The following is a 24,372-nucleotide window of genomic DNA, read 5'->3' as shown; positions in this document are numbered from 1 at the left end:
TGTTTCCAGGCTAGTACTGATGACATTACCTAGTTTGTGTAACGAAACATCTGCAAGAAAACAACCAAGCTCGCTTAATAGTGAGATAGGTAGTGTTTATTTACTAAATAAATAAACAATAAACTAAATGTAACAGAAAAAGACGGATGGTCGTGGTTGGAGGGAATTGGAGAGTTCTTCCAAGAAAAAATTTAGGGAACAAACGGCAATGTTGAGTTCTTTAACCGGTTAAAAAAATAGAAACCCAATAAAAGAAAGGTAAACTGGTATTCTTTATACTGCATTCCGTTTTTTATTACATGTCGCTAATTTACGCGTAATTTCACTCCCGTTCTGTGCTTTGCTAGTGTTGCTTAAATACTCACAAAAAAAAGGGAACGGCATGACTCCGATATGGGTATTTGTGTGCGTTTATGGGTGCATCATTATATTTATTGGTAGAGGGCGCGAGAGAGCAAGGCTGGCTGTGAAAATTCGTGGACTTCAGGCTCCAGAAGCCCTTAGCGGGGTTCCTGCCAATCGTGGAACCGCGCCTTGGCGCTAAGGCTGCCGGGATTTGTAGGCATCGCTGTCTCCGGCGAGGTAACTTGGGAACCCTCGACCCAGCCCAGTGGGAGGGACAGGCTCGGCAAGAAAGGGGAGACAGGTACTTTGCGATCGGCCCTGCAGGTGACAGCAGCCGAGGGCAGGGTCGGGGGAGGGCATGCAAAGTAGGGGGACAGACTCAGCGTCGAAGAAAGAGGAGGCCCGGGCAAGGGCTGTGGGTGCATTGGAAGCCACAAGGTGGAGAAGCGAGTCGCCGATTGGCCAGCCCTGGATTGCCGCTGGGGCAAGTGAGCGATCAGCCTTTTGCAGCAACGGGGAAAGGAGCATGAGGTGGGCTGCTTTCTTTTCTTGGAGGGGCCGGCTTTAGCGTGTACTGCTCTGCACTCCTCCGTTAGGAAGAGCGGCAGCGGAAGAGCAGGTGGGGTCTGGTGGACGAAGCCCACGCCGCTAATAATCCCCCTTTGTGATCCCTTATCCCCCGATCCACGTTCCCAGCCTGTGCCCGCGGTGCAGAGGTCTTTCCCAAAGTGAGACAGTCACCTTCCCTAAAAGTTGGAAATATCTTTTAAGATGATGGTGGCATAGCCGGGGGCTGCCAGTCAAGGTATATGGAATGTTAGAAGGAAAAGGCTGAGCAGCAACGGTTAAAAGCGCCGCTTTAGAAGAGTCTACGAAGGATTGTTTGTCAGCCAAGATTGTCCTGGTTTTAAAGTCTTGTTCCTTGTTTTAGAAACAGGGACATGATGGACATACCTTATGGTAGAGTCAGCCTGGGTTTTTGTTGTTGTTGTTCTACCCCACTTTCTCCCTATAATGGTCAGTCCATCTCTACCCACCAAACCCTTTGTACTGTATTTCTATCGGCTATCTCAATCTCCCTGAACCCTCTTGGGTTACTCTTCCCTTTTGCTTGGATCTATTGGGGCTAACTTGCCTGCCTCTAAAAAGCCGCCACACTGATTGCTGCTATTGTTCCCCTTTCTCATCCTACAGTTACACGGTATTGTGCTTTTGACTTGGGGTCCTCTTTCCCTCTGCCATGCTCCTTTGGGCTAGCAACTGCCCTGGGTTATTGCTGCACCCAGAATGGGAGTAGGAATTGTGTTGGGGAATATGAATTGATTGACTGCCCTTGGGCAGCAAGAGTGAATGCCCAGGGAAACTGTAAGGGAGGGAGGAAGAGGGTCCTCTTGCGCCAAATGCTTTTTTCTTCTTGCCTCTGGCCTGGCTGAAAAGCCACAATGAGCACAGGGACGATCTGCGGCAGACCCAGATAGGTCTTGTGCTGCTGGTAGTGCCTCTAGCAGCTCCTGCACTGATCCTTTGCTGTCTTGCAGCTGATCTCCCAACGTCGTTTCTCCAGGAGCTGCTGCATGCTCTTTGGCAGCTGTAGGAGTGAGAAGTGGAGAAGGATAAGGGTGCCTTCCGACTCCCAAGCGTGCATGCTGATCTCTGCAACTTGACATCGGAGTACTCTTGCCATCTGGGACTACGCGCCCTGAAGCAGTTGCACAGAAGAACGGAGGAGAAAGAGGAGGCACTTTTAGCAGCACTGACCCTGCCCTCCGTGTGTTTGCATTACAGGAACATGCAGTGATTTGCTGCTTTGCTTTTAGACCCATCCCAACCATCAGGGTGTGTGGTATATGGTGTGTGTGGGAGGGAAGATCTACTGCCTCTGTAATAAATGATAGAGGATACAATGACTTTGCTCTCTTTGCTGGGTCGGATCATGCGTTACTTCTTACTGAGACCAGAGACGCTGTTCCTGCTATGCATCAGCCTGGCCCTATGGAGCTACTTCTTCCATACAGATGAAGTGAAAACCATTGTCAAGTCCAGCAGGGATGCAGTGAAAATGGTGAAGGGCAAGGTAGCAGAAATTATGCAAAATGACCAACTTGGGGGTCTGGATGTTCTGGATGCAGAGTTTTCCAAGACCTGGGAGTTTAAGAACCACAATGTGGCTGTTTATTCTATCCAAGGCCGGAGAGACCACATGGAAGACAGGTTTGAAGTGATCACGGATCTGGTGAACAAGACTCATCCATCCATATTTGGGATATTTGATGGACACGGCGGAGAGGCAAGTTTCAGGCTGTTTGGGTGATACGGATTTGCTATTGTTGTGTGTTTAGATGTTTGGGAAGTTGGGCAGTGATCATAGGGGGCTTTGTAAGTTAGCAGCAAAGTTGATTTGTGCCGTTGTAACAGTCTTTGATTTGCTCAAAATCAATTCCATGAGTCTCATTGGAAAAAGGGGCCATAGCTGAATCTTCAGTGAATTGAAATTGTAGACCCAGAACCTTAGGAACAATGATTGTGTTCGTTCATATGTTTGGAATAAGCTTTTAGAATCAAACTGGCCTTCATTGATGATATCTGCAATTAGCTACCTTTGTTTTAATAAAGCATAAATGTATGACTATAAAGTAAACGCTATCAGGAGATTGCTGACTGAGGAATGCACTGACAAACTTTACCATTTTTGCAGCATCTCTTCATTATGACTTTATTTACAGTGTTTTCTGTATCCTTTTTTTACTCACTGAGATGAGCTGCTTGCCTAGAATAGAAGTGAAAATAAATGCCATGTGCCTCTCTGCAGCATATGCGCAGAAGAATGGCTGTAGTTTTTTTTGCAGTTGTATAGGAGAAGCTAAGCCAGGTTTATTTGGATAATGACTCTAATTGAATGTCTGTTCATTAGCCACATATTAGAAAGAAGCTTCATTGTATTTCACTTGAATGCAGAGGGTGGCTGTGAATGGATAAGGAGGTGGTCTCACGTGGAAGTTAAATATTCACACTAGCTGAAGTAATTGGCAGATTTGTTTTTATTTGCTTCTGTATTTTTTTTTTATCAAGGGTCTGCATTTCCTACAGCTGTTCTGATAAATCAAACTTGTTGGAAAAGCTCTGATGGTGATCAGAAGGAAATTGAGCCTCCTGGAGAGAGCAGCTGTTCCTATAATGGGATATGTTGTGGCTCTTGATAATCTTCTGTTTGTTTGTCAGATAAGGAGATTGGGTGGTTAGTGAGTGGCCTTTTCTCTCTGTGTGGGCTTAATGAGAAGCAGTTTGATTGGAGCGTAGTCGGAATCACTCTTCATATTCTACATGGATCTCCAAAGTCACAGGATGGGGAAATTGGCATCCTGATAGCAGTTATGGACACTGGAGTTGTGTAGGATGTTGGGGGTGAAATCAGGGTAGAGTAGGATGAGCAGTTGCTCCCTCTGCCCTATTCAAAATGAGCAGTTCTTGGCTTATTATCTTTTGAAATCTTTGTTATTCATACTGCTAACCAATATGAGAGAGAGCCTAATACTAAATCATGTTATTGTTGAAAGCTGTGATTAGGCCATCTAATCTGTGGTTGAGATTAAATGTACTTTTTCTTGTTAGTTGACCTTTTGGAATAAGGGTTTGAGGTTGATGAAAGTATGGAAGAGATTGTGTGCCATCATTTGAAATGTGTAAGCAGCATTCTACTGTAAGTCCCATTCACCTTTGCTTGGGAGAAATTCTTGAAGGATAACATCGTCCTGTCAAGTGCAGTATCCTCTGGGAAGAAACTCTGCTTTTTACCTGTGTCCCCTTCCTGCTTCTTCATCATATTAGATATTCTGTGTCTGCTGTCAGCAGTTTGAACTATGATTAAAATAGATTTGATAACTTGGCAAGCTGTTTGGTTGTTCCTCATGTACTACAGCCATCCTCCCATCCTTCTAAATCATTAGCTTAGCCACATCTAAAACAGTCTCTTAAAATGTGATAGAGTGTCTATTGTAGTTAGAAATTTAAATGTAGCATTTGTAAGTATTTAAGTGTAGCATTAATAAGCAATTTTTTAGCTATTAAACCATTGTTTTAAAAAAATCTATGAAAGATTTCACAATACATTTAGAGCATATGTTGGCAGGCACAGTGTAATATGCATTTCTTTGTTTTAATGGATACTTATTAATACTGAACAAAATATTTCTAACTACTTAAATTGAATAATCTTTAACCAGCACATTGTGCTTCTAACCAGATTAAAGGTACAAGGTTGCTTATTTGTTTAATACATTTGTTTGATTATATGCCATCAAGTTGGTGTTGATTCTTAGTGACCATATAGTTAAACCTTAGCCAGGTTTACCCATTTTCAGCTTTACTCTTCAAGTTTCCCTATACCACTACAATCAAACCCATTCATATTGCTGCAGGTTGTTCTCTTCCTTTCTACCTTTACTAGCATTTTGGATTCTTTAAGGGAGCTTGCATTGTGTCTGCATAATGTGTGCAGAATGCTATAATTTGAGCCTGATCATTTGTACCTCAGGTAAATAGGCTAGCTAGATTAATTTGTTGTACAATTCATTTGTTTGTTTTCTTGGCTATCCGTGGTATTTCAAAAGTCTTTTCCAACCCTAAAGTTCAAAAACGTCAGTATTCTTTCCGTTCTTCTTCTTTAACATCCAACTTTGATTTGCTTGTTAATCTAAGTGTATTTTTAAAAGGTTATAGCACTAAACTTGGTAATGGCAGATAGAAATGCAGTTGCATAGATCAGGGATTCCCAAGCCCCGGTTCGTGGACCGGCACCAGTCTGCGGCATGCCAGAAACCAGTCCACGCAAACAAGTAAAGTCCCATCCATGGGATACAGGCAGTACACAAAACCATATCCCATCCGGTCCATGTAAAAAACTCTTTCCATGGAACCGGTCTCTAGTGTACAAAAGGTTGAGGGCTGCTGGCATAGATCAACTTTTTTGAAGTGAAGCACCTGTTTCCTACATGGAAAGTGTGTGGCATCAATTTTACAAGCAGCTTGGGTAATTGCTTCTGCCCAAAAAATCCTCTAATATGATGCTGAAATTAATAAAAAATAGATGATATGAACTGATACTGTATTAGAAGATTCTGTTGTCTTCCTAAACAGTGCATGAGAGCAGCTCATACATGCCTGAATTACTCAATATTAGTTTATATTTGGGATTTGTAAATAATTCTAAGCAACATTGACGTGCTTAGGATTTTGATGTCATATTGACCTTTTGGATCTAAAATCTTCTCCCACTCTCTTGGAACTTCTGCTTTTTTAAAAAGTCCTACGTTAGTTTTAATTATTGTGCCAAAGGTGATTCGTTGGGAGGGAGTGAGATGGGAAGATTTAATCTTTAACCCTCTTCATAGACTTCGCTCTTAAAATTGCAAATCTCAACCCAACAGTTAGCCTAAAATGGGAGACACAGCTATTTGTAGGAATGCGGATTTGTTCCTAAACTGGGTTACCCATAAGGAAAAAAGAATCTGTTTCACACTGAGCTGAAAAGTTTCTCTTTAGCTGAAACTTGCATTGTGATTTTTTACAATTACAATGACAGTCGCTGAGAGTTGGGCAGTGTATACATTTATTATTGTTGCTGCTGCTGCTGTTTTTTTTTTTGTTGTTGTTATAAATAGCCATAGTTGACTATGCACAGATTTATCATTGTGTGCTTCTCTTATTTTTATGTATAAGACAGGAAAGTGATTTTCTTCTCATTCTTTCCTTAACTTACACGGGTAGCTGTTCTGCAAATGTCACCACAAAGAAATGGATTTTTTTTGTTTCGTTTTTTTTGGTGGTCTCTTTAAACTGAGGAGGTTTTTGCTTCCAACCTGTCATGGAAAAGCTTTAGATGTCTTGTGATGTACTTAAAAGCGCTTGCAAAAATGGTTGATGTACCTCTGCAATTTATTCCATGTTGATGAGTGCTTTGAACAAGAGCATCCTTCAGCTGTCACCTTGAGGAATGTGGTGGCACTTAATTCATTTTATTCAGTAATATTCAAGACTGTTGGGCTTTTTCAGTCAGTTGTCTGGACTGCTTACCTGCTGTACTTCAGTGGAAAAAAGAGTTATTAATGAGTCAGAATAATCTGAGAGCTTTTTTGGGGGGGGGGAGGGAAAGAGTAAAAGGAGTTGATTCTAGCGAGACTCTTACTGGGTTTAATATGTAACATGACCTTGTCTGAGTCCACTCATCACTGCAATTAATGTACTTTATGTTGTAGGAATGTATGATCAGTGGCATTTTTCGGGAAACAAAATAGCACCAATTGCTGTTGCTAAGAATTGAAATTAAATCTGACACTTCTTCTTAACCACAGCAATTTTCATTGTTGAGTTGGTGCCCTCTGAATGTGTTGGGCTTTAATTTCCCTATAATTCTTTAACAGTGGCTCTACTTGCCAGGAATTATGGGTGTGGAAATCTAGTACACTCTTGAGAATGTGAATATATGATTTTGCATTTAGTTTCTGAATCCCATATTCTGTAAGCTTATTCTGTTTCAGTGAAGGTAGGATGGCCATATAAAATTGGTTTGTATGGTCAGTAAGTCAGTAAAGAAATCTGTCAAAGTCTTTCATAAATTTATTTTGTTAAATATTAATCTGAGTATGACTTTTCTATTTTTCAAATAAAAAAGGCTAGTACATATAGTCTTCGATTTATGACTACAATTGAGCCCAAAATTTCTGTTGTTAAGTAAAACATTTGTTAACTGAGTTTTGCCCCGTTTTATGACCTTTCTTGCCACAGTTGTTAAGTGAAACACTGTGGTTGTTTAGTTAGTAACATGGTTGTTAAGTGAATATGGCTTCCCCATTGACTTTACTTGTCCAAAGGTTGCAAAAGGTGATGAAAAGACCCCAGAACACGGCAACCATCATAAATATGAGTCAGTTGCCAGGTGTCTGAATTTTGATCACATGACTAGGGGGATGCTGCAATGGTCGTAGATGTGAAAAATGGTTATAAATCACTTTTTTCAGTGCCGTTTTAAACTTTGTATGGTCATTAAACTAACTGTTTTAAGTCAAAGACTACATGTAGTTGATTTTTCTTGTCTATAAGTATAAAGTGTTTGCTTGATTTTTAGGAAGCTAGATATGTAAATAGTGTTTTTGATTTAGGTTTCTACTTACAAATAAAGCAGGCTTGCCTAGATAAATAATCAGAGATTAAAATATTTGGTATGATGGTTATTACTTTATGCCCTTCAATTTAAATATGATTTTAACTATCCATATTTTAACTAACTGTATTTTAACTATCTGTGGGAGAAACAACACTGTGAATTCTTCTTATAAAGAAAAATATTTTTACTTGGCCAGCATTCAGTGAATTTCTATATATCTTTTGAATGTTTTCACAGAAAGAAATATTTTAAAAATGAGGATTAAGTATTAGGTGGAAGAATGTGTTGCAAGACTTGAATGAATGTTTGCTATTGAAGTGGTTATTCCTTATTAGATTTTATTGACTTCAAAGAGCAATTGAATAACCATTCTACATTATATTTTATATATAAAGTTTGTTTGGAAGAGAAACTTGCTTTTGGGCAGAAATATTTTTAAGCTAGAAGTACCTTGTTATTGGTAGAGAGTTGTTTTAGTGTGGGTTTTTTTGGCTTTGTTTATTCAGTTTTAAGTCCAAAGATCAAAAAAGTACCAAGTCATGAAGAATACTTGGAAATGCTGAGTTTTAAAGATATAATTGGCAAGGCGAAGATCTTTTTATATACATAAAGGTTACCATGAGCTGTAAAACTCTGTAAAACAGAGTTGCATCTGTTGATGTCTTCTTCCTCCACTTTGATATAACGATGAACCTATCAGACCTGATGTTTTGGTGGGTGGCTACCTGAGTGCTCTGCCCCATTGCTGCTGCAACAGATTTGGCAGCAAGCTGTCACATTATCACAGTATTAATTTTTTACTTATTGAGAACACAAGCTGTAGAATTACACTTTTAGTACTTAGGTACTAAAGCAATAAAAAAAATCTTTGAAATTACAACCCCAACTTCTAGGGTTATCACCAGTAAGTCTTCTGTGGTCTTCAGCTATTGGAGAAGAAAAATGGGTGGATATCAAAAGTATTAGATGTTCTGCCATCTAAATTTCACCTGCAGGTTTTGTAATTGTATCAATCTTAATATTTTTCAAAACATGTTTTGTCAGCTTTTCCCATATTGGATCCTTCTACTATGAATGGAAATCTCAAATTGCATGGGACATATGTAAGAATGGAGAATGTTCCTCTTGATTCTGTTTGAGCCAGTAGAAAGCCACTGGGAAAAGCTTACAGTATCTTATAACTTTTATGTAATGCAGAAGATGTTACCAAGATGATGCTTGGCCTACATTGACTGTAATTTTCCACTTATAGAAAAATAATGTCCTCCAGAACACTAAAAGTAGATTATGTTGAGCTGATACTGGAAAATTTCTACGTCATTGGAACATTTTCTATGTAACTCTGTGGGTATATACAAACACATATTCATGTTTCCCTTACATAATTTCTAGAGATAACCATTTTAAAAAAACATTAATGAAGCTTTGATGCTACCAGCTTTTTCTCAAATTGAATGTACAGTTTGTTTCCATTCATTATTATGAAGAAACATTTTCAGCAAAAAAAGTCAGTGAAATTTCTCACCAATGGTCAAAAATGGGTACTTACACCTCTGACAATCCTAGTTGGGAAAGGTTTACAGCTATTGCGCTCTTATTTAACAAATCTTAGCTTGGACATGTAAGAATTCAGTACTTGACATATTTAAAAAAAAAGACTTGGTGTCTGTCCAGATATCTTTTTCATCTCTATTAAAAATGTAGGCAAATGTGCCAGCAATCTAGCACTGAAACCAATACATATTGAGGTAGGTGAGCAATTAATAATTTTAAGTGAGGTGATCAAACACACACTTTTCAGAATAATATCCAGTTTGGGACACGATTATCTTTTGCAAAATAGGTAATTATCTTCTCCAAGTTGAGTGACTATTGTGGGTAAAAGAGGCAAGCACAAGTATGTATACTAGAGAAAGATGTAAATCTTAGTTTTTTAAAAAATGTAGAATGATAAAAATATCAGGTCCCTTCCAGCTCTATTCTGATTAAGCTGATTTAACAGAATGCTAACTGAAGACATTAAATTGATGCAGACTAAAATAGATTAATGTGCATAGTCTTATTGAAGACTGCACCACTTGAATTTCTTCCTTTTGTATTATGCTCCTTATTTTTTAATGAGGGAGTCTAAAGTTTGGAGGTCATATGGTTTTTGTGCTGAAAATTTGAAACATTGGCTTTGAATTTTGCTCCATTGGCTAATAACCCTTCATGAAATCTCAAATACACACAGGAGTTCATGAATGCTAGTGGTCTTTTCCCATTTATAGAAATGTTTTCTAGTTGTTGATAATGAAATATGTTTGTATTACACTAACATAAATATTTTCAATGGTGATATTTTGCTTATATATAAAACCCTGTGACCTTAGTAACCGGGCAGTTATACTGATGGCCACCAAGCAAACATGAATCAATGAAATCAAATACTTAGATGCTGCATTATAAACTAGGCTCAAAATAACTATTTTTTTTTAGTAGTTCAAACTGGGCCACATTTTATTCTAAAATTTAAGACAGATGCCTGCACTTTTAAAAAAATGATTACATTTTTTGGAAATTAAATGGCAGAAAATACAGCAAAGATAAAAGGAAGGATTGTGCAAAGGAAATTTTAGCAATGCATGGTTCATTTAGGGGATTTACATCATATTTACTTTTAACACAGGACTTTCCTCACTTCTACCTCAGCCAGACATAACTTGTCTTCATTCCCTTTTTTTCTTGTCATGTCCCCATACTGTTGCCTTCATCTCATCTCATGTCATCTCTACTGTATCCTACCAGTGAGACAGCTTGAAATGTCTTTAGCTGTTCCAGTGTTAAATTTCTTATTCTACAGCAGCCAACGGTGACTGTAAGTTATATCCAATCTGTTAGGTTTTGTCATATTCTCTTGGGAGACAATCAGATGACAGCAGCGACTTGAAACAGAAGCAGTAGAAGTAGGATAGAGATTAGCAATGGAGATAGAAGATTTCATTATTTCAGGTCAATACAGTTTTCTGCCACCTGAAATATAGTTAGGCTGCACTTCAGCACAGCACAGTCAGGAAATGTCTAAAGGAAATTAAACAATTAAAGGAAATTAAACAATCTGATCAGGAATTGTGTTTGCGGTCATCTCATAGGTAGGATTTAGAAGAGGTTCTAATTTCTGAGGAGCAGCTATGGAAGAGAGTCATTCTTAATCAGGCTCTGCTTGTAGTATTCTTGTTGACAATTAACAGAAATAGAATGGTGGTCTAAATAGGTATTTGACTTTATTGACTACGGATTTTCTAGAGGTAACATTTGAATAGCAAGTTGTGGTTCTTTTGCCTCCTTTCTCTTCACTTTGAGAAGAGAACTGGAGTTCCTTCTTCCTCAAATAATTGTTTTCCTTACCCAGAATATTCCAGATGTTGCTGAGAAGTAGCTTGCAGTATCCCTCAACATTAGCTCTGCTTCCTGAGAAGGCTGGGTGTTATTTTTCAATAACGTCTGGCAAGCCACAGGTTCCTGATTTCTGTTTCTAGCCGGGCTAATCTAGACCTGATATTAAAGGTTCATATACTTGGATGATGCCAAGCATTGTTGCTATATTTCATTATTTTTAAAGGTATATCTATTTATTTGCATGTCTGGAATTGGACAATAGATTTAGTTCTAGGACTGTAGGTTTTGGCATTCTGTATAAGCCATAAGATGCTGATTTAGAATGCATTGTTTCATAGGCATTTGAAGAAGGCATTTCAATAGAAAATTGAGCCAGATGGGACAAAACTACTAACTTGGAGTGGAAAGTCTCAAGGTTATTTTTAAACAGAATAAAATAGAGTAGGTAGAAAAGAGAATGGAGCATGGAGCACCCATCATACCATTTATGATATACATTGATTACTATGCTGAAGCATGACTGGTCCTCATCATCCCTGATTCTGTCTGATTCATAAACAGCTGACTGTCTTCAGTGAGACAATACAAGGATATGTTGTAACCACTAAACCATTGTACTATCTCATCATATTTCAAGGGCTCTTGGAGAAATGCACATTTGTTTTCATTTATGTCTATGTTTCTTGCTATGCTTTGCACATTTCCAAGTTATAATGTGGGCAAATATTTTTTCTCTCTCTTTTGTAATTGCCTTAGGAAGAAACATTAATTATATTATGCATCCATTTTTAATAGCAGAGACTCTTTTGCAAAGCTGGATTCTTTCTACCAACAATATTTTGTCCAGTAAAGCTTTTCCATTTCTAGTAGTTATAAAACTGCTGAAGGGCACTCAGAATTTTTTTCTGATAAGGAGAGATACATGCCCTATAATGTATTTCTTTGATCTGCAGCAGCACTCTCATTAAAGGAAGGGGAAAATATCTTGCATTTAAATGAGCATTTGACTGGGTTCACATAATCCTGGATACTGAAAATTTAAATTCCAAGAACAAGATTTCTAAATTTGGAGTCTCCAGACAACTTGGGACTGCATGTAGAATTTATAGCTTTTACTATAAGGATGGCCTGGAATTCTTGCCTTTTAATCCTCTGTTGTGAAATCTTACCTTACTTTGCATTATGGCAGACCATCTTCTATCCTTCAATCTTGTTATGAGAATATCAATGTCTGGAAGCCCACTATGTCCTGCTACCTACAGAGACATTTTCTTATAGATTATAGATTACCAGTTAATACAAGATGAAGTTATTCTAAATGATCTTCCTTTTTAGCAAAACCTTTAAACTTGATTGGTTTTCTATATAATCGGTACGAGATGACCAGGCTGAGCCTGAGAGGGGTTAAACGACTCATCAGTCTCAAGTCCCTTCATGCCCACTTTGAATCCCGATGTCTCTTATCTACCACGAATTTGCTTTGGCTATTAGTAGTTCAGATTCTTATAGAGAGCATTAGCATACAATAAATCTATATTCATTTGAACTACCTGGTCTCCTGATTTCTTGCACTTTACATTATCTGTATTTAGGAACCCTGTCACAGTAGATTGTTGTGTGAAATATGCTTACTTAAAATAAGGAAGCAAAATGTTTGGAGATAATGTACTTTATTGGTATGCACAAGTACACTTATTGCTGGGCTGTGGGCCAAAATAATGCAAAAAACAAAAAACACTTTCTCTAAGATGGTTAGAGGTTATATCCCCCTCAGAAATATTATATGAAAATGATAAAGAAAACAAGTAAAAATCATACTACTATTTTTACAGCTGAAATATAACCTGATACTACTTGGTACCCAACATCTCCAATTTCTTTCCTACTAATAGACTCTAATCCATCCTAATTATAAATAGTAACACAAATATTGCTATTGGTGTCCATATATCATTTCCCTTTCACCCAAAAGGAAAGACCTAGTTTCTCTTATCTTTCTCCTCTCTCTCCAGGAATGAGTCATCAGGTGACTTTGGTTGGCCTGCTTCTTGAGCTTGTTTGCCCTTTGCCATGCTTATGTTCAAGGCATCATAAGCTGTCTAATCATTGAACGGTTTCTGGTGTTTGGGAAAATGAATCTATGAATGTTGGAAGTTAATATTAATTTGTTACACTGTTCAGTTGAGTTGAGTTGAGTTGAGTTTTATCCTGTATGAAGTCAAGAGTTAAGCAACCTTAACCTATATTCTAAAATAGGCAGATAGGAAGCTGTAATGTATTAGCTGAATTTTGACAACACACTTAACTTGATTACTGAAGTAATCCATTTTTTTAGGTTTGCACAGCATATTTAATTATAAATTAGGCTAAAGGTTGGGTTTGCCCAACATCCCAAGCACCGCCAACAAAATTAACCAAGGTTAGTATGTATGATGCAGCTGACCTAGATGACCTAGATAAATATGTATAAGCCCAGGCACTACCTGAAATTGTCAAGCCTAATATTAATAATCAACTGTTTCTTCAGAATTTTAGGCCAGCGTTATGATTGAGAGGCTGAGGATTAAGCTCCAGACATTTGACATGCAAATCCTGTGCTGTACCATTGGGCTCTGGTCTTTTCTTAAAAATACATGTTTTAAAATAAAGTTTAGTTTTTTGCTGCCTTTTTGGCTTCCCTAAATATATTGTAAAATGTACACAGATTCTTCCTTGTAAAAAAGCAGAATAATATTATGGTGGAGGTACAGAAAAGTAGATTTGCATGACAGTTGCATTAAAAGGCTTGCCTCCTCATTCACAGTCATGCTGTGCCAAATGGCAAAATCTTTTCACAGCTTTTCCCATATTGGACTCAGGATGAACCTTTTGTAGCTTTTTTAAAGCTGGATGATTTGAAGGTTTTCACAGTTATTCCTGCCTACTGCTGGCATAGACCTCTGTTCAACTTGAGTTGGGATTGAACTTTATTGTTTTGTTCTCCATCTGCTGGTAATGCAGAGCCAAGTTGTTGAGAAATGTTGCTTTGGAGTTTGTAAAGAAACCTGGGATCATTGAAGTTTATAATGATTTACATAAAATCTGATTGGGGTCTGTGTAGACCTGCATTTTCTTCTAACTAGCACTTTGTTAAGGATAAGGTTTAGATGGTCGTTGGAGTGAGCCACTAAGTCAAAGCCATAGAACTAGACAGAATGGATGGAAACTGGTTGGAAACTAATCAAGGACATAAGTAATCTGGAATTAAGGAGAAACTTCCTAACAGTGGGAACAATTAACCAGTGGAACAGCTTGCATTCAGAAATTGTAGTTGCTTCATCACTGGAGGTTTTTAAGAAAAGACTGAACAGCCACCTATCTGAAATGGTGTAGATAGGGCAATGGTGGTGAACCTATGGCAGGCATGCCAGAGGAAGCACTCAAAACCCTCTCTGTGGGCAAGTATGCCATTGTCCCAGCCCCACCTCACTCCACAGCCCCCTCCTCACCAGCAGCCCCCTGGAGGAGAGTTGCCCCCTGGCGCGGCCCACACAGAGCAGTGCAGCCAAGGGCATGGCAGCTGGGCAGCAGGGACAAGACTCCACCCTTGCGCCCTGTTGCATGCAGATGATGTTGCGGGGTGTGGGTAGAGGGCGTGGCTGCCATGGTGTTGCAGGGCCGCCTGGGCGATCTGCTGTGGCAGGCCGTGGAGGTGGTGGGTGGTGGGGTGGAGCAGGAGCGGAGCGGGTGGGGCAGGGGCAGGCAGGGGGATGGGTCAGTTTTTGGGCACTCGGTCTCTAAAAGGTTCGCCATCACTGAGATAGAGTCTTCTGCTTGAGCAGGGGGTTAGACTAAAAATCCTCCAAGGTTCCTTCCAGCTTTGTTCTGATTGTAGTTGCATTAGGAGCACACAAAAAGTGCCAGATAAAGAAAGTGTTTTTTGCTCAAGTGTAGTCTGAGTGGAAAAACTGAAATCTGAAATGTAGATTATGATATCATAATGCATACGTCATTCTTTGTATTCTTTGTACATCATACACAAATGGATAAAAGGTAACGTTTATCTCATAACACATGTTATTTGCCCCTCCCACGTCAACATTCATGTTGGGATGTCCTAATGGCCTTTAGGTCTATTACTTTAGTCATTTTATAGAAGAGAAGTTCTGCACCAATTAAATTTTGTAGTAATTTCCCAATTGACCTGGTAAAAGGAATAGTCACATATGCTGGCAATAAATCAGAATCTACAGTACATTTAATTACAGTTTCCTCCAAATAACTAATGATGAATGGTCAGACTGCCCCACTCCCTCATTATTGTCTTTCTTTGCCTGAATAGCAATGAACGGTTCCCTTTTTTTCTGACGCTTTGACTCAACCACTGCAATTTTTACCTGCAGAAACTCACAGACACACACACACACTGACACTAATGAATGAACATGTCAGTGCAAAGTGTTTTATAAATGGTTTTATGATTGTTTCAAGCTAAAGGACAGTCATGCAGAAATCTGAAGATTCCCCTGTTTTAGCTAGAACTGACAAGGGAGTTTCCAATATTTTAGGTAGAACCCTTTTTGAGCATTGCAAGCCTATAACTGTAGCTGGCCAGCTGCTTGTATATGTTCTGTTACTTAGTTTTATAGAGGTGAAATGGGAGATCTTCCTGCCTTTTTGTAAACATTTCCTGGAATTTATATAAAGATTTGTTCATTTGTTCCATAATTATTCATGGATGTCTCAATTTGACACACCTGGATTTATTTAAACTGTGGCTACCCATATTTAGATAGTATTACTTGAAAAAAAGTCAATTCTAGTCATAGTTTGATTTGTTTGCTTTTAAATTAACTGAATTAAATGGTTGAGTTCCAGCGGGATATTGAACGTAAGTTACAGAATCCCCTTTTAATTTAATCAAGAATAGTGTACAAACAGCCATGAATGTGGCCATTGTATAACCCAGTGAGAAAGGACACTATATCAAGGGAAGCAGAATTGAAAGACAACTTGCCTACTTTGGTGGCCTACTGTGGTTTCCTAAAACCAGGGATGGCCATGTGTGGCCCTCCAGCTACTGTTGGACTGCCTTTATCCTTGGCCATACTGGGAAAGACTAATGGGATCATGTATTACTGCACCTATCTTTGCCTTAAACCCCAACTAAAGCTGAAAACAGGACAGTAGAAGGACAGCTGTGAAGGTTTGGGGGGGGCAAACATTTTGGCTAAATGGCCCCAGAGAGGAATCATTGTACAGTTCTAGGTAAAGAGAAAAGGTAATACTGTAACTCTTGCATTTATTTTTTTACATGCTTTTGCCTAAAGTTTTATTTACTGTACGCTTTTCGGTCACCTTTTCTTGCTTACTATGATAAGAATAAACTTCATGATCAACATCAGAACAGCAATTAGCATAAATTATTGGGCAGGGGGAGAGATAGAAGGACATAGCATGAAAACGTGGGATGTATCTGCATCAGCCTTCCAGGCTTTTCCTCATTAGAGCTAGGAAAAACTTTGTATCTGAAGCCATATGCCATGGGTGTCAAACTCGCAATGCCATGTGATGTGTTGCAATGTATCATGACTTTTTTGCCATTGCTGGCAATGGGGCGGGCGCGGTTTCGCTATGATGCATCCGGCCCGCGAGCTGGCAGTTTGACATCCCTGCCATATGCTGTTTATTAGTGATGACTAGGATCAGCTTGATAAAGCCCAAAACTGCTTCAAAAACCTGATATCCTCAAAAGTTGAACATAAAACCTCCATAGAAAACTTTCAGCAGGTTTCACTGCACCAGGAACTTGATGGGGGGGAGAGAGCAGGCCAGGGTTAATCCTTTTTCTTTCAATCACTGAAACCCTCTACAACAGTGATTCTCAACCTGTGGGTCGGGACCCCATTTGGGGTCGAACGACCATTTCACGGGGGTCGCCAAACAATGTAGTCTGCCATTTTTTTCCCCTTTTCCTTAGCTGTGCTACTCCCTTTTATTCTATTGGCTTTTGAAAGCCAATAGAATAGACTCTCTTGAATAGAGTCTAATTCGATTGGCTTTCAAAAGCCAATAGGAATTGTCCAGGCTGTCTCTGCCCTTCTGAGCCCGCCAAAAGTCCCAGTCTGCAAACGGTGCTGCACCAGTTGAGTAGTCCTCGACTTACGACCGGTTGAGTAGTCCTTGACTTATGACCGGTTGGGGGTTGCGGCATTAAAAAGATTGAGAACCACTGCTCTACAAATCTGGTTGATTTTGTTGGACTGAAGATAAGCTTTAGATTAAAGCAGTTCATGTCATCATTTTTCCTATCAATAACTTTCCTCATTCTCCTCCCCTTCCAATAGTTCTGGGTAGGAGTTTTATTTAGATTCTGGCTTGGAAGATGAATTTGGTTTTATCACTCAAAATTTGCACCATGGAGAATATAGATCTGAGATGAATTTGAGGAAGAAGGCCATTGGATGTTAGTAGATATAGTATTTCAGAGTGATGGGACCACCAGAGTAAGATTCTGTTTCTAAGTCTGCACCTCTCTAACATCCTAAAAGGAAAGTCTCCAACACATCATTTCCCAGGATTATTGCATCTGGTAAGCAGTCTCTGTTTGGAGAAGATGGTCCCATAGGTAACAAGGAACCAAGTATAGAACTGTGAGAATCAAATACATCACTCTAACTTACTGTGAGAGAGTATGAGGTGGTTGAGAAAGAAATAGGAGAACATTAGACATTAATAATTCACAGATGAGGGATGCTTAATCCCTAATCCTTGTATTAAATCACCTTCTTGAAGTCTTGCAATTCTTGCTTGGTTGAACCCGCATGCTGTGAGGAGTTTGACAGCTGTACTCAGAAACATGCTAGCAGTCATTGTAATAGTCACAGTATAGTTTGGCACTACTGTAATGACTCTCATTTATCATCATGTGAGATATCACATTCTGTACACGTTGAAATTCTCAAGTATTCTTCACAGTCATCCCCAGCTGTAATGATTGCAGAAATAAGGGCATGAGTGGGTGTTGCCATAGCTTCCCAGTCTAAAATTGGCCACAAGCGGTATACCAGCTGAAGCTGCGCAAAGAATGCTCTTGCTGATCAAGAGGAAACCACGACTCCAGGAAAACACCAAAGTCATGGACCTGTTCCTTCATGGGAGTGGATCTCTGCCCCAAGACTTTGTAGGCGGCATCAACAAATATGATGGCTTCTTGACAGAAAAAAAATCTACCTTGCTAGGATTCAGTTTCAATTTTTTTTTAACTCATCCAGTCCCTTACTACCTGAAGACATTGGGTAAAAATATTTACCATTTCTCCTGTCTAACCAAGGACTTACTAGAGAAAATATTTTCCATGTCCAGTTTGATATTCTTCTCAAGCTATCTTTATTGGCTGGCTGTAGAAAAAAAAATGTCAGCTAAATTTTCAGTTGTTAATTATTTGCTGCCCACTGCTAAAAAGAGACTACAGTAATGTTGTAAGCTGTGATTGCCATACTATTGCTGTGTGCCTAGAGCTGTCATGGTCGATTCATACCCTTTCATGTTTTTGTGGATTAGGTAGACCAGACTGCCAGATTTAGATCATTAAAAAATACAAAATTGGAGCTTGAAAGCTTTAATGATTGTTATTCTGTAGTGTAATTTTTGTCATGCAAAAGTTTTAGCAGCATGGAATTGGTTGCTATGCTTATTTGCAATTGACCTTGAAGTTGATAATGCATTTAATGTTGGTAGTGAGCCCAAGTATATAAATACTTAATCATGAAAAGAATATTTTGTAGGAAGTTTGATACTTAAGTGGGTATTGGCTGCCATTCCTTCAGATAACAAGAAAATAATTTTTGTATGCAATAGGATTGTGTTCTATGCACTTAGGAAATTAGGCTTTTCCTAAGCTTAATCCCCATTACCTCTTTACATTTGTCATTTCAGGCAAATTCAGTATTATGAAACATATCAGAAATTGGATAACTATCAAAAATGGTTTTATATAACATGCATTACTCTTTGCCAAAGTTATATAGAAGCTGATTTCTAAGTGGAATTTGTTTTGTTTAGAGTAGATCAGTGGTTCTCAACCTTTTTAATGCCGCGACCCCCAACCAGTCATAAGTCGAGGACTACTCAACCAGTCGTAAGTCGAGGACTACTCAACTAGTGCAGCACCATTTGCAGAATGGGACTTTTGGCGGGCTCAGCAGGGCAGAGACAGCCTGGACAATTCCTATTGGCTTTTGAAAGCCAATAGAATTAGACTCTATTCAAGAGAGTCTATTCTATGGCTTTCAAAAGCCAATAGAATAAAAGGGAGTAGCACAGCTAAGGAAAAGGGGGGGAAAATGGCGGACTGCGTTGTTTGGCGACCCCCGTGAAATGGTCGTTCGACCCCAAACGGGGTCCCGACCCACAGGTTGAGAACCACTGTGGTAGATGAAGCTTATACCAGATTGAGCACTATAAACAAAATCTGCCTATAGGAAATTGTCCATTTTCTTACTCTAACAAAAAACAAAACAAAGATCAGCGAACCAGGATAAGATATACAGTAACTGTACAAGCAGGTTTAAATTAAATACAAATTAGAAATTTTGTGTTGCTTGTAACTTTAAATTTGAAAACTAACTCAGTCAGTCATTCAGTTCCAGTACTAGTACAAGTTGTAGCTTGACAAGAATATCAGACATTTTGCATAATAACACACAAAGCTAGCAGCAGAGCCCTTATGAAAAATTAAGAGGAGGTGGTATTACTTTTCCACCGTTGAGTATAAAAACCCAAAGTCTGTGATGGGAATATCTTCCAGAGGAGACAGCCAATTTTCCCAGATCCACTTAAAGGCAAAACTGATCACACAACATCACAATACAACAAAGAGCACATACTTTGACAAATAGAGGTATTTGTGGATGCTTCTTACAGACACTGTTAGTTTACCATTTTCCCATATGTAAAAAAAATGCCATAATCATATTTTCATAGGTTTGCTCCTGTGGATGTCACACAACCATATTCTGAAAAGTGTCTGCAAACTTCAGTTCTTTCTATCAACTGCAGAGCATAGAAACTCCCATTCTATACTCTATAGATGGCTGTTATTAAATAAGCTCTAAAGCCACTTTGGTATAGTGGTTAAGGTATCAGGTTAAAAACTGGGAGTTCTAGTCCTACCCTAAAGCACAAAGCCAGTGGGTGATCTGGGGCCAGTCACTTTCTCTCAGCCCTAGGATGTCAACAGTGTCAAACCACTTTTAAAAACCTTGCCAAAAATAGACAGTCTCTGAGTATCGGACACAATTGAATGGAACAAAAAAAACAACTCACCTACTAGTCCTTTTCAGGCCACATTTGAAATGCTTTTTACGATGTAACAGTCAACACGATTTGTATCCAAGGCATTTGATATTCTCTCAGAAGCACTTAACTGGGTTTTAAAGATCTTCCAGAAAGGCTCTCCTGCCATCATTAGAGGAACACTGAATATTCGTTGTGAGGCATGGACTTCCCAAATTCCCTGCCAAGTTGTCTTTCCAACAGCAAGCAAAGCATGTTTTTCATATGGATGATGGATTTTGGGCTTTGAAATATTTGTAGATACAAATTTTAACCCATGAGTACGATTTAAAAACCTGATTGAATTATAAAACTGATGCTTTACTGTTAGCTACCCTAAGCTCTATTTGTAACAAAACAGATAATAAATAAATAAATTTAATAATTAAAAGTATGTGTATGCATGTTTTTGGGTGTTATGTCTCATGACTTTCTACATTGCAAAATAACTTTTAATATTTAAAGAAGTGGCTTCTGATCTTTGTTACAACATATGCAAACAAACCTATAACTCTAAACCTCATAAGGTTACAAATAAATATCTTCTTCCTATAACCTTTTCCTTATCGGTATACAAATCCATGCGTCATCAACTGTTTAGTTCTGGGGTCAGCAGAAAGTACATAAAGTGTTAATAGAGCTTTATAGAAACATTTTTATTCCAACAAACCAACTTTATAGTCCTTCCTTTTACTTGTAACAGTTTTCATTATAATTTGTTTGTTGTCATAGGATTTAATCTCTGTTCTTTTTTTTTCTTTACTCCCAAAGGCCTCTTCAAGACTTTAGCAAGCGCTTTTTGTGTCATTTGTGTTTTACTTTAATTTTCAAGGCTTTAGCCAACAACTTTTCTGTATCTAGTAGAAAGCCCTTATCCAGGTCATTCTCTTGTCTTGTCATTTATGTTTCTATTTTAGTTTTCTTTGTTTTATAATCCACACTTTTTTAATCCAGTATTTCTGGTTGTAATATTTCTACAGAATTTGTTTCACCTCTTTATCATGTAGAGTTCTTAAAATATTTTTTTTCACATCTGTCATTCCTGAGTTACTATTTTTTGTCTATCCATAGAAGAAGACATCATTGCTGATATTGTACTAATTCCTGACCCCATTCTTCAAAAATTTCCTGGAGTATTTCAAATATCATAACATTTATAAATGTGTAAATTCTAGTACTAACTAATTTCCAAATTTCAGTCTACTGTCTTTGACTTAAAAATGGCGCCTGCAATTTCCGTCGTAAGTCATGATGATCATAAGTTGTTTCCTATCTGACTGGATCCAATATTATGATTATTTTTGCAGTTGTCATTAAGTGATTTCCATGGTCATTAAGCAAATCAATGTGTTCCTATGTGTGGTTTTCTGGAAATTGACTGAAAAGACTGGAAACTGGCAAGAAAATCATAAATTATGGTCAAATGAACATAGAATGCCAGCCGTAAAGGACAAGCACCCAAAATATGGCTATGTGATCACAGGGCTACATGCAACTATGGAATTTGGGAACTAAGTCATAAATAGTTTTTGGGGAGATCTGTAGTAACTTTGAACAGTCACTAAGTGACTAGTCGTAAATCCAGAACTGTTGTTGTTGTTGTTAATTGCGAAGTCATTTCCAACCCATCACGACCCCATGGACAACGTTCCTCCAGGTCTTCCTGTCCTCTACCATTTTCTGGAGTCCATTTAAGTTCACACCTACTGCTTCAGTGACTCCATCCAGCCATCTCATTCTCTGTCGTCCCCTTCTTCTATTGCCCTCAATCTTTCCCAGAATTAGGCCCTTCTCCAGTGAGTCCTTCCTTCTCATTAGGTGGCCAAAGTATTTGAGTTTCAACTTCAGGATCTGGCCTTTCTAAAGAGCAGTCAGGGTTGATCTCTTCTAGGACTGACCGGTTTGAACGCCTTGCAGTCCAAGGGACTCGCAGGAGTCTTCTCCAGCACCATAGTTCAAAGGCCTCAATTCTTTGGCGCTCAGCCTTTCTTATGGTCCAACTTTCACAGCCATACATTGCAACTGGGAAAACCATGGCCTGGACTATACGCACTTTTGTTGGCAGGGTGATATCTCTGCCAACTACCTGTAAGTAAAAAACATTTCACTTTTTTTTCCTTTTCTGCCTGGAATTTTTATTCCCTTATGGTGTTTTATTCCATTCCCCTGGTGTTGTAGTGGAATACATGGATGACTTTGGGGAATTGGGGGAAAAGATGCTATCTAGGAAACACTGAGACAAGATATGAAGGAAGCTTAGTGGTCAGAGAAAGAAACTTAGGAGTACTTGACCTAATGCAGTGGTTCTCAACCTGTGGGTCAGGACCCCATTTGGGGTCGAACGACCATTTCACGGGGGTCGCCAAACAACGCAGTCCGCCATTTTTTCCCCCTTTTCCTTAGCTGTGCTACTCCCTTTTATTCTATTGGCTTTCAAAAGCCAATAGGAATTGTCCAGGCTGTCTCTGCCCTGCTGAGCCCGCCAAAAGTCCCATTCTGCAAACGGTGCTGCAAGTTGTCTGTAGCGAAGGTGAGCTGTCTGGAAGCTTCCACCCCTCCCTGCTAGCAACTACTAAAAATGTAAGTAAAAGAGGGCCAGGGATGGAAGGTGGGAGGCTGGCGGGCGCAGGGAGGGTTGCTGGCGTGCGTGGGGCCCAGCGGGTGCCTTACCTCCCGTGGGCTGGGCCAGCTGGTGGCCCAGCCAGTGTTCGGCCTGCGCCATCTCTGCCGCTTGCCAACTATGCCTCGGCCGGAGCAGGGGGCGGCACCATGCATGCGCGGCACTCCCGGGCAGGGAAAGTCCTCAACTTACGACCGGTTGGGTAGTCCTCGACTTACGACCGGTTGGGGGTTGCGGCATTAAAAAGGTTGAGAACCACTGACCTAATGGATCAAGCAATTAAAAGTGGCAGCAGGAAGATTGTATTTTGAAACTTTGAAGATTAAAGATAATATTTGTAGCTCAGGATTGACATGAAGGGGGCCTTGGTGCTCTTTGAGCTTGCTTGTTTTCTTGCAGATGTTTCATTATCCAAACTAGGTAACATCATCTGTGCTAATAAGGAGTGCAGTTTGCTGGCAGCCTTATATTCTGGTGGGTTGCCTGTCAGTGTTGGTGGAGGTGGTCTTAGAGATTCTTTGGTTGGGCTGTTTGCTGTTGGCTTCTTTGGTAGTTTCTTGATTAGGGTATTGCTAAGAATCTCTAAGACCACCCCCACCAACACTGAGAGGCAAGCCACCAGAACATAAAGCTGACAGCAAACTCTACTCCTTACTAGCTCTGATGATATTACCTAGTTTGGGTAATGAAACGTCTTTAATATAGCCTTAGTTCATCTGCTTGTGTTTCCTGTCTGATTTACCTGGGAAGACTGATAAGTATCCAATTTCAGAAAACAAAAAGTCTTTAATTCTTGTTATGATTCAGGCTAGACAAAGCAATTTAGTTCTCTTGAAAGGCTATTTCTTTAATTATTTCCAAAATATTATAGCAAAAGTCTTAATGTTCAAAAATTGTCTTGTCTCTTAATTTGTTCATCACTTTCTTGGATCACAGTCATATTTACCTATAAAAAATTTTACCTATAAAATTAATTTTAGTTAATTTTCTTTTATTCAAGAATGAAAGTAAACTCACCTGCTTTTCAAACTTGTCATTTTAAAGATCTCTAATAGTTTTAAGGTAGCTAAATAAATAATTTCTGAATGGGATTAGAAAGTGAGTTTAGCAATCCCGTGTCCTTTAAAAAGCTCCACCACTGTTGAGAGCATGATGCCTTCTCTTTGTCTCCCTGTGTTCAAACCCATGAGAGACTGTTGTCCTATGGTCTCCTCACAAGGAGCAATCATCCTGAGCACATGTGGGTAATATCCCATCCTCTCCTTATCTGAAGAGGTTCTGTAGATCTGGTTCACTCATCAGTTCTTTGGCTGTTGCCACAGTTATCTCCACTTATTTGGAGATGTCCTAGTTCTCCATATCCCCCCCAAATCCCATTATTAATAATAGTTATCAACATAAAATTGTCCATATCTATATTACTAGACTGAACAATGTCTGTTCTCCTTTTCATAGTAATAAAATGCCTTCTTTCTACTTTTCAATTTTCTGACCTTTTTATTATGATTTATAAATTGTTACAAGTATATTCCTTCAGAGGAAACCTAATCAAGTA

The 24,372-nt window shown here is 39.1% G+C and overlaps 1 protein-coding gene across 3 annotated transcripts in view; it reads left to right on the top strand.

Moving 5' to 3' along the window:
* Positions 1 to 624: 624 nt before the first annotated feature.
* The window catches only part of PPM1L (protein phosphatase, Mg2+/Mn2+ dependent 1L), a 192,085-nt gene continuing 168,337 nt past the window's right edge, over positions 625 to 24,372 (top strand). The window contains exons 1-2 of one of the 3 annotated variants that reach the window (XM_039361092.1): positions 625 to 646; positions 1,884 to 2,632. In XM_039361092.1, coding sequence (XP_039217026.1) covers positions 2,234 to 2,632 — 399 coding nt within the window. In that variant the 5' untranslated portion in view covers positions 625 to 646; positions 1,884 to 2,233. The other 2 variants (XM_039361090.1, XM_039361091.1) reach the window with 2 other exon arrangements.

The sequence above is a fragment of the Crotalus tigris genome, unplaced genomic scaffold (assembly GCF_016545835.1).
Source record: "Crotalus tigris isolate CLP2741 ecotype Arizona unplaced genomic scaffold, ASM1654583v1 scf7180000019200.1136910, whole genome shotgun sequence".
Lineage (NCBI taxonomy): Eukaryota > Metazoa > Chordata > Lepidosauria > Squamata > Viperidae > Crotalus > Crotalus tigris.
This window is presented reverse-complemented; position numbering and strand designations above follow the sequence as displayed.